The sequence below is a fragment of the Fusarium poae genome, chromosome 1 (assembly GCF_019609905.1).
Source record: "Fusarium poae strain DAOMC 252244 chromosome 1, whole genome shotgun sequence".
Taxonomy (NCBI): domain Eukaryota; kingdom Fungi; phylum Ascomycota; class Sordariomycetes; order Hypocreales; family Nectriaceae; genus Fusarium; species Fusarium poae.
In genome coordinates this window covers 1,946,281-1,956,985 of record NC_058399.1, presented here as the reverse complement: position 1 = coordinate 1,956,985, position 10,705 = coordinate 1,946,281, and the positions used below count along the sequence as shown (strand labels likewise).

Genomic DNA, 10,705 nt, shown 5'->3' with positions numbered 1-10,705 from the left:
GAATGTCAGAATATAGAATCGGGCACAATTTCGACAGGCTCAGGTGCGAAAGACGAGGGGCAATGACAACCTATGAAACGTCAAAGTCTCCGTCAACAATCATCAACGATCGTATTGTGTATGTAGGAGGGCGGCCTAACGATTTGTCTGGCTATGCTATCTCTTGAGTTTGAACCCCTGTCCAAGTCTACAGCGAGTAATGCAAGGTACGCAGTACTGTACTAACAAGCCAAGAGAAGAGGTAGGTAGAAAATAACAAAAGCGGTTCTTTTTCCAGTATGTTTTCATTTGTATTACATGATATCGTTGACCAACAAAGAGGGTAATTAGCCATCGCCTCCTCGGGCCATGGTTTTGTTTCAATCAATTGCATCTTTCCAAACCTCGTTGGAGTACAGTAGCAATGAGCCACGTGACTTTGAACTCTCCATCGATTTTATTGTAACTAACAGGTTCATTTATGATAGCATTCTTCCTTGAACCCTGCTTGGTCTGGACCTAAAATGCAACACGGACTGTTGGTTGCTGATCCGGTGGACTGTCTCCGAGTAAACGACCCAGCTGCCAAATGTAGAAAAGGATCCTCACAAAACAACAGTAAAACTTCCGATGCGACTCTGTATGTTAAAAGAAGCTTGCATTAACACAAATACAGACTATAACACTAACAGGAAAAAACTGTGCCAATCACCATTACTAAGTTGCCGGCGGAGCGGTTCACCCTTGTCATACCCAGGTAGCCACAACTCCGGTGTACTACCAGCCAATTTTCTGTCACATGTTTACTTCGCTGCGACTGTCGTGAATCATTCGCGAGCTTCAAAAAGCAGGCATCATGCCTCCTCTAAAAAGAAGCAACTCGTGCACAGACATTGGATTCACTCTCCGACGACAATTCCACAAGGACGATTTCAGGTGAGCCGCAGATCAAACAATACAGTTCTTTCCTTCTTTCAGTCATCTAACAAACTGGTATTCCCAGGCCTCATCAACGTGAAATTATAGAAGCTGCTCTAGATGGCTACGATGTATACGTTCAAGCTGCCACGTCGTTTGGCAAGAGTTTGTGCTTCCAACTGCCAGCAGTCATTGATCAAGGCAGTAAGTGAACACATATCTGGAATATTTTCGTCCTCTTACCATATTTTAGTTACCATAGTTGTCTCTCCCCTTCTTAGTTTGATGGTATGAATGAGTGGCCCCATTATCGCTACAAGATAAGCTCTAATTCCCCTTCAGATCAACCAAGTTGAGGCACTCAAAGCTTCTGGTATTGAAGCCAGTTCTTACAACAGCCTGACTCCTTACCCTGACAAGGTTCGCATCGAACGTGATCTTGAAAGTGGTCACCCAAGACTGAGACTACTCTATGTCACACCAGAGTTGTGCTCTTCCCTACGCTTCCGTGAACGTCTGCAACTAGTCTACAAGCAAAAGGAGCTCGCTCGAGTAGCAATCGACGAAGCTCACTGTATATCAGAATGGGGTCACGACTTTCGAAAAGACTTCAGTCGTCTGTCATGGTTCCGAGATAGTTTCCCAGACGTGCCAATCATGTGTCTCACTGCGACCGCAAACCCGCAGGTTCGCCAGGACGTACTCTCTATACTAAAGCTCGATCAAACCCCTGAGAAAACAAAACAATTCTTGATGAACCCCCAGCGCAAGAACCTACATTTGGAAATCCGATACACCAAAGACGAAGAAGACAATCGCCTCAACGACTTTCTTCGGTGGATTAAAAGCGTCTATGCGCGGCGTGACGGCGGTGAAAGGAGGGCGGAACTTGATCAAGTGAACGAACGTGTCGACAATGTTCCAGGCATTATTTATACAATATCCAGGGATGAATGCGAATCTCTTGCTGCCGCTCTTCGCGGAGAAGGGATCGGTGCGAAACCATTCCATGCCAGACTTCCCAAGGACGTCAAAGAAGAAACGCTCTCCCGCTGGATAAATAATGAGGTCGGCTACGATATCATCGTTGCTACAACAGCTTTTGGCATGGGCATTGACAAGGATAATGTGCGTTTTGTTGTTCATTGGCGAATCCCAAAATCATTCGAAGGCTACTATCAAGAAGCTGGTCGTGCAGGTCGAGACGGCAATGCGAGTTACTGCTTCTTATACTACAGTCGAGAGGACCTGGAGCGAGTGACTCGACTAATCAGGTCAGACTCAAAGGAGGAAACGAACCAAATCGCCAGACTAAAAAGCCTCCAGGCTCTGGCTCAATATTGTGAAGATACTGACAAGTGTCGGCATGCTGCTATATGCAAGTATTTTGGTGAAGCAACCGTACCGGACTGCGATTTTGCTTGTGACTGGCACAAGGATCCGCAGGAGCTGGAAACGAGGTTCATGAGAGGCTTGGCAAGCGAGGAGTGGGTGAGCACGCAGGCGCAGCAAGGCACTTATGATATCCCTGGGACGTATGATGCTTATTATGATGAATAATGATACAAGTGTTTCTAGTGCTCCTCCTCGACGGCTGCAGTTGAGTTTGATCCCGCCGTGATGCTTCAAGGGAATTTCAATCCATGACAGGCCAATTACCGTCTTTCCCAATTGTTGGAAATCCCAGGAGGTCAGATATATCCCACTCCATGATATTGTTCTGATTCGAGCGATTAGAAACGCCAAGTATTGTATGTCGATAAGGTTACTCACATCGAAAAACATGTCTGGGCCGAAAAAGTCGGTGTTCAGGCTGTCTGAGGTCACCATGGGCTCGTTGGGTTCCATCGTCGCTTGAAATTCACGCATCATCACTACACAGTCGCGCAAAGTCGAGGTTACAGTCTCATACACAATCGCCTTGACTGGACGTCCCGTTTCCAGGGCCCGAATATGTGCTAGATGAGCCGTCGAGAATAGAAGTCTCTTGAGACTCAGATTTCCTCGGGCAATGAGGCAGCGGAGCTGTTTGCCTACCTCTTCCAGGACCTGAACCAGAGGGGCACGTGCAGCCCTCGCCATTTCTTTGAGGATATCAGACTCATGATCTGGTGTTGACTCATCTTGCAGCTCACTTATAACCTCCAGTGCCAGAATGAGCATGGCATCGAAGCTCAACGCACATTTGAACAAACCTCGTCCGACAAAGGACAATCGAGACATGTCGTCCCATACCCGCATGGGTAAGTCTAGGTCAACGCCGTTACTTCCAGATGCAATGACAAGAGCAGCCTCAACGCATAATTTACGAGAGAGATAGAATTGAGGATTAGTTTTCGCTTGGAGCATAAAGTCGCGGTGAAGAAACAGGATGAATCGACGCAAGTGAATGTCTATCAGCTTGCGATGAAACTCATTAGCCTTGAGACTCGATCCGTGCCCGAGATTTGCCTGGCCTTGATTGACTGAGTGGAAGAAGACAGCCACGTCCCTGCACTCAGCACGTAGCTGTGTTCCCATCGACAGTGCCTTTTCATGTGTCTTTTCCCGGCGAATGTCGTTTAAGAAGCGTATGATTCCTACACGTAACGACAGGGACTTTGAAAGGAGTATTTGCAAGTATGAGTCCGTAAAGATGTCCATGGGTTTCGGCGTCTGGTGAGAGTTAGACTCGAGGTCTGAATCGTTGAAGTTTGCCGGAGTGGGCGCATCAAAGTCTTCCTCAGAAAGATGCAGTGGTAGACCAAGATCCAAACATGACTGCACAGCCAACTCCAAGGATGTAGCCCATAATCGAGCACGAAACTCTTTCTGGAAGAGTGATAGGCCTGAGAATAACTTGGGGTCACGGTGAAGACCCATGGTACAAGCGGCGCGCAGCAATGAGCCAGCCGAGAGCCATGATGTTGCTCCACGGCAGTTAAAGGTTGTTTGACGAGCAAGGATCAGTAGACAAAATACTTGCAATCCATCGAGGTTATATGTTGTCTTTTCGTTTGAGCCGGTAAGCCACCATTGGGCATTCTGAATCCACGACTGTGCAGGCCGCCAAAGGTGACTAATCTCAACGTCGTTGTCAAACTGCGCAAAGGTTGTGCCGATAGCCATGATCAATGTCAGCCTGACCATAGAAACAGTCGGTAGCGTAGATGATTGTTCGCTGTCCCAAAGTCTATCGTATTCCTTCCGCAAAGAAGGGACGTGGATAATGCGGTACAGAGGTTCAAATGTACGGAGGTAACAGGCGACAAGTTCATCACAAACCGCCTTGGTAGGGAGAGTACCACGCAAGTCCTGAATTGGCTGTTCAAGGTTGGATGAGCACTGCTTCTTGAGGCCAAAACGTACACCGCGAGCTTCTTTCAAGACATCATAGAAGTCTGACTTGGCGTCCCCCCAAGATGGCTCGACCTCGACTGGATGAAATATCCCCGAGACAGGAAACTCCAACAGCGTTAGATTTATACGTGAATAGAGCCGAGAGTGGCGATCTCACCTTTTCTGCAGTATGGAGCCAATGTGTTTGGCCAAAAAGTTTGGTCTTTTCTGGGACGTGACGGAGCCTTGGTATGAAAGGTAGAATAGAAGTCGAAGATGAAGTTGCAGGTACTTGGGGTGGTGAAACCCTTTGAGAGACATAATTTTCACGATTTAGTACGGGCGTAATGTTATTGTCAGGTCTTGATGGTCGAGATATTTGATTTCGGGCATGAGCCGTGGTGGTGTTAGTCCGATTCTGCGGCGTTGCGATAACCTCATCCCTCGCGGGTCGCGTCTCAGCCGCCGGCGAGGCCCGTGTCTCATGAGTAGCTTCAACAGGACTTCCATCGCGGTAGGAGCATTGTATCGGCACCCTGGCCCGGGCACAGCCATTACATGGTTGGCCTAAACTGCATCGGATTTTGCGACGGCGACATTGTTCGCAAGACCGGGCAGGTCGTCTTCTACGACGTTTGAGCGATGGGGGACTCCCAGTGGAGGATATCACCGATAATTCCCGTGCAGACCGCGGCATAGCGCTTGATGTTCAGATGCTGGGTAATAGAATAAGATAGAGAAAAAGTGTCAGGTAAGTGAGTAGAGTAAAGATGTAAAGCGGGTCAGCATTGAAATGGCGTATTATTATTGTCATTGTTATTATCATTATTATTTTGGATACACAAAACCAACCAGTATCTAAAGAACTCGGTACGTGTAATCCTGTTGGAAGAAGAAATAATCAACTGTAGGTAACCATAGGATTAATTCATCACCATTGTTCTAACCCCTGTTCCCCAATATTGAGCTGAGCCATACGGTAGCGACGAGTACTAAAAGCACGGGATTCTGGGTAAACCACTTCTGATGAAGCAGAAGAGAAAGATTTCGCTACAGAGTTGGATCCGATTTGCAATTTATACTGCAGTCTCTATTTAAAGTTTGAGCTACAATGTTTGAGATCTTAAATGTTTACTTGTGAATATTATCAATATCGACTTCTCATGCTGTTTGCTACCTTTCGTTTTTTTTTTCATCTGTACATCTGTACAACTCCACAACACAGCTACAGCACCTCGTACCCACTGTCCGGTCGAGGCCTGTGGAGAGCTACCACCTCCATGGTAGGTATAAAGGGAAGGCGAAAGATACCTACGACCTGTGATGGACGTGAAAGTCGATCAGTAAGTTATTAATCGGTCCTCCTTACTACTGTACCAATCCTCAAGGTGTCTCCCTTCTCAATCTTCTCCCGTCGACCACTCTGTTATCACAACCACCCATCTATAGACTCGTGTTATTCTTCATTATGATAGCTATTCCTCTGGGAGGGCTAAATCTCTCATTGTGTTGAATCGACAATTACACCCAGTGTTTGATCACAGGACGCACGAAGATCACAAGAGAACCTAACCTTCATATTGACAGCAAGTATAGTCGAGGTTGTAATAAAAAAATTCAGGATAGCCACAGCATGGATCATCAATCCGACCAACTGATGGTCGATACCTGCTTAGGACGTAGGAACTATTCCGCAAAATCTGCTCAGCCTCATTGACAGTTTGTATTGGCTAAAATGCAAGAGGTCTTGATATTGATGAGATCTTTTGTCAAGTATCACAATAGTGTGTCAAATATCGTAATCTTTTGGCCACTCCGACGCATCGGGAGCGGCTGAAATCATTGGTCGCTCGACATATATGTTGTATAGAAAGGTTCTGATGATTGTTTCACAAGCACTATAACACGGATTCATCCAGGCAAACGGAACATAAACGGCAAGGGGCCGTTGATGGAACTAAGTCATTGGTGATACAATATCTTAGTAATTGTTCTGTTGTACAACCAGAGCGAACCTCTTCACTATTCAACTCCCAATATTTCCAAGTCAGTTCCATCATAATGCAGGATTTGTTGTATTATGAACCTATCGTACACCTCCATCTACGGAAGTTTCAGTCCGAAGACGATATTACTCAAGATATAGACCATGGCAAAGTCTCGATTGCCGTATGCTCAACAAGTTCTCTCAAGATTCTACATACTACTTCACGGGAAGTAAATGTATGACGACTCGATCCAAAGCTGGATCCAAGACTATCATGACGAATAGACGATAATCAGCCAGAGTGGCTTGCTACACGAATACATCAAAAATCAACGGTACAGTTCTACAGGGTATGCCTTCGACAGAGGGTCGATGAAGCTTGATTAGATTCAGGGGTTCGACATAAGAATGGAAAAAAGAGGAAACAATCATAAAACAGGACGCCTGGCTGGTAATCTACAGTATGGTAAGCAAGAGACATATCAGGCTGTAGATGCGACTCAAAGAAGATCGAATGTCAATACTCAGACTCAGATACATCCTATTTTAGAAGTCAAGCAAACGGCCACGTACTTTACTCTATACATGGCTGGAAGAGAGAATGAAGATCCATGCTACTAGCCTCGTAGAAAAGTCAATAGTCTAGGCTCGTTGCATATACGGGTCTTTGTGGCTGAGTCTACGAATACTATATCGTTAGACCTCCCAGGTTCCATTCCTGTTGGCCCTTTTCAAGGTCATGAGGCTATCAGCCAGAGTGGTACCGACTTCCTGAACTTGACTATCACAATTACCTAACTTGAACTCGGAACTCGAATTTGGGCGGTGGTATGGATGATGTTGGTTCGCGAGAACCCGACAAACTCATTACCATCGGACCATCGGTAACATCTTACCAGTTCACTCTAAAAATGACTTGCTGGTCAGAAGCTTTGTGTTCGGATGGATGATCGTTAGATCATTAGCCTCACCCGACGACAGCAGAGTTGGGCTTCGGAACGTCAGGGATGAACATTCAACCTATGCCTTGTTCAGGACTACCGGGCTCGGAAATCACGAATATGCGAAGACAGATACGAGGGGTGAGCGAGAAGCTGAGATATCAGCTGTAACTGAGACTCAGATTATCTATAAAATGGCCTCAATCCTCTTCAATGCTTCTAATATCACCCTCATCACACAAGCTCTTTAGCACACTCTCACTCGTTACCGCACTTTCGTTGCAAAATCTACTTCGCTTCCTTTCTTCTTCTTTCGATCAAAATGAAGCTGTACCAAGTCACCGCCGTCCTGGCCTTCATCACCACTGGTGTCATTGCCACCCCTTCCGGCTACGACAAAGACAACAAGTCCCCTGAGAAGCACGGCGATGACAACTATCCCGGCAAGAAGGGAGATGATGACTATCGTCCTGGCAAGGGATATGGTAATTATGATGAGAAATATGGTCCCGGAGGCAAAGGATACGACGGCAAGAGCCGTGGGGACAAAGACAAGAAGTACGAATGGGACATTGAACGATGTGACTGGTGTCCCTACAATCCCAAGATCTGGAACGGATACGAACCCAAGAGTCGTGACTACAAGCGTCCCTGCCCGGAAGACAAGAAGAAGTGCCAGAAGTACGCCTACGACTACTCCAAGGCCACTTACTCGGGATACTTCAGCGAGTTCCAGAAGTGCTCCAAGGGTGATGACTACAAGGTCACTGGCAAGGTCAGCGCTTGCAGCGGATACGGAAAGGCCCAGTGCCTGATTGTCCAGTACGAGGATTGGGAGAAGTGGTCTGACAAGATCGCCTACCTCGGACTCTACTCGTACAAGAAGGAGGGCCCTAAGGACAAAAAATATCTCAACTTCAACAAGTACTGCAAGAAGAACAAGTGCGTTGTTCCTGTTGAGAAGGTCCCCGGCTACCCCAAGTTCAAGGACAGTGTCTGGGTCGGAATCGACGATGACCAGTGCCGTGAGGACTTCAAGAAGGGCGACAAGAAGAACGACTATGACTACAAGAAGGGAGGAAAGGGTGACGACTATGATTCCAAGAAAGGCCGCGATGGCGATGACTACAATAATGACAAGGACGAGGAGTACAAGAAGGACGGAAAGGTCTACCCTAGTGGCCGATACGAAGAGGTCAAGTATCTCAAGCTCGACATTGAGGCTAAGTACTCCAAGAAGTGCGCTGAGTTCTGCTGCTGCGCTTAGGGGACATCGAAGTCATCGGAGTGAGGACAACGGGAGAAGCGAGGGATACTTTACAGATGTGGCGGTCTCTGGTCACTTTTCAATTCCATGGTAGAACAGCACTTGAGTTCTTCTGCCTGGCAAAGCCTGGTCCCCGAAAATGCATAGATCACCAGCGATGGATATGGTGGTTCGCAAGAAATCTTTGGATTTGGTATTTGGCCTGTGTCATGATGCCAGTCTAAAACCAAAGGGAGCCATGTGCTATGCATTAGAAATAAATAGCATTCATTCATCCCAACCCCTAAAACGCCATACAAGAGAAAAGTTTCTATGATTGTGTCTTTTCTTCATATAACAAGGTTTGCGGCAACAAATTCCTATCAGATAGAGTTAGCTAGGGGTTATCAACTTGGATATTGGGGTAATTGAAGCACTTACGGGAAACTCCTTCTGCAGCGTGTTCGTGACGTGTTCTACTTCCTCTGCTAGACTTTGGACATTGGAGTCCCATGTTCGCATTTCTTTGCCAACGGTCACTTCGGCTCGTCCACTGCCCTTTACTCCAGACGCTTCGCCGCCCTCAAAGTACACAATACCGTCGAGCTGGTCCATTCTACCTACCAGTCGACCTTGTTCGATCATTCGTGCTGTGGTCTCCTCCGCCTTGTCTGCATCCAGTCCCAACAGTGATCCCAAGGCTTCGAATCTGATGTTGCTGTAAAGCCGCGATGCACCAAGAAGGTTATGCTCAACAACGGCTTTGGCGAGTACTGTTGATCCATCTGAAGTCTTTGCTAGCTGATGCGGTTGCAATCCCTCAGCAAACTTGTCCACTTCCTCAGGAGACAAAAGTCTATCAAGAAACATCTTTTCCAAAATGCCAAATTCTTCCAGCTGAGATGACCGGTCATCCTTATATAGACGGCCTAGTGTACGGTTTCTCATTGGGCCTGCAGGGGCCAAAACGCCGCACTTGATAGCCATGCTGAGAGTATGTACACGATCGTCCTCGTCAATGGCGGGGAAGAAGCTAATTTCGTGATATCGTTGAGATGCAGACAAGAAGTCACGCTGAGCATCGAGAATACGTGCTTGCGAGAGCTTGAAGTGGAGGTTTAGTTCTTGATCGGCGACCGAATGCATGATGTTCTTGAGCTTGTTGATATACATCTCGGCGGCTGTAGAGTCGTCTACTTCGAGATAGTTTCGTACGATTCGAACCCATGTTCGAGCCTTTTCCTCATCGGTGATCTTGCGCTGGGAGCTATCGAGAGGGATGTCGGCCAGGGTTTTGGCTGCGTCGAGAAAATCTTCATTTTTCTCATGGGCAGTAGCAATGAGCTCTCGGAGTGTGGCACCAGCGTCGACAAAGGATGATGAAGAAGGCTGAGCGGCAATTGTGTCTAGCGTGCGGTTTCCGACCTCGATCCACAGGTCCTGGTTCTGTATCTCTCGGAGTGTCGCGATGAAAGATGAGAGAATGGTTCGAGTGGCTACGACGCCAAGCGCCTGGCCAAAGAAAGAGTCGACGATAGCATTAAGGTCGTCGGCGGTAGGTGGAGGCGAGAGGTCCTTGATGGTTGGAATGAACTGTTCATAGACAGGCCCCTTTTCTCCGGGAGCGGACTCTGCTTTTGATATAGCACTCGCGACATCAGGGTTGGGCGCCATTGTTATTTCGTGGTGGTTAATGGTGAGAGCGGGAAGTGGAAGTGGAGGTTAAAGAGGCAGCAGCCTAGAGGTATGGAAGTTCGTGAAGAGGCTCAGGCGTCAGTGTGGAGGGGCAGAGGGGCAAGCAGGGGTCAGCTCTGGTGGGGTGTAGTTTATAGCTTAACAGCCCGCCGAGACCTTGCCCGCGGGAGCTTTGGATATAAAAAGTGAACCTACCTAGGTAGTAGGTAAATCAAAGAACATCACCTACAGGCCTAAGCTAACCTGGTGGTTCGTCCACTGCAGGCTTATCTGTCGGGCTGTTAATCACTCGAAATTCAACGGCTATGTTCACAGGGGGAACGATCGAAGACACAACGCTGGCCATATATATAGTACTGACAAAGTTCATTGTTAACCCATCATGGTAACATCCAACCCAAGATCACGTCAAAAACTCCCCTGGCTTAAAACAGTACAAGTTTACTTCTATCATTGGTTATCACATATCCTCGAGTCTACTTATGCTATTTATAAACACAAAGGCCCAGCTTATATAACGACTGCCACACCCAAAGCAATGATGAATGTTAATACCCAAAGCATCCCACGCCTCAACGCCAAACCAAATTCAACCACCAGTTATGCGAATCACATACCCGT

At 47.2% G+C, this 10,705-nt stretch overlaps 3 protein-coding genes across 3 annotated transcripts; 1 reads left to right on the top strand and 2 right to left on the bottom strand.

Annotated features, from left to right (window-relative positions):
* Positions 1-2,533: 2,533 nt before the first annotated feature.
* On the bottom strand, positions 2,534-5,658 carry FPOAC1_000652 (uncharacterized protein; the record flags this gene model as incomplete). Its single annotated transcript, XM_044845263.1, has 3 exons — positions 2,534-2,617; positions 2,671-4,313; positions 5,649-5,658. 3 exons carry the CDS (start codon positions 5,656-5,658, stop codon positions 2,534-2,536), a joined length of 1,737 nt encoding a protein of 578 aa, XP_044711179.1.
* A 1,807-nt stretch (positions 5,659-7,465) lies between these two features.
* Positions 7,466-8,410, top strand: FPOAC1_000651 (uncharacterized protein; the record flags this gene model as incomplete). Its single annotated transcript, XM_044845262.1, has 1 exon — positions 7,466-8,410. The coding sequence occupies one exon, from the start codon at positions 7,466-7,468 to the stop codon at positions 8,408-8,410; it is 945 nt and encodes a 314-aa protein (XP_044711178.1).
* Positions 8,411-8,739: 329 nt separating this feature from the next.
* On the bottom strand, positions 8,740-10,063 carry FPOAC1_000650 (uncharacterized protein; the record flags this gene model as incomplete). Its single annotated transcript, XM_044845261.1, has 2 exons — positions 8,740-8,769; positions 8,831-10,063. 2 exons carry the CDS (start codon positions 10,061-10,063, stop codon positions 8,740-8,742), a joined length of 1,263 nt encoding a protein of 420 aa, XP_044711177.1.
* Between the last annotated feature and the right edge of the window lie 642 nt (positions 10,064-10,705).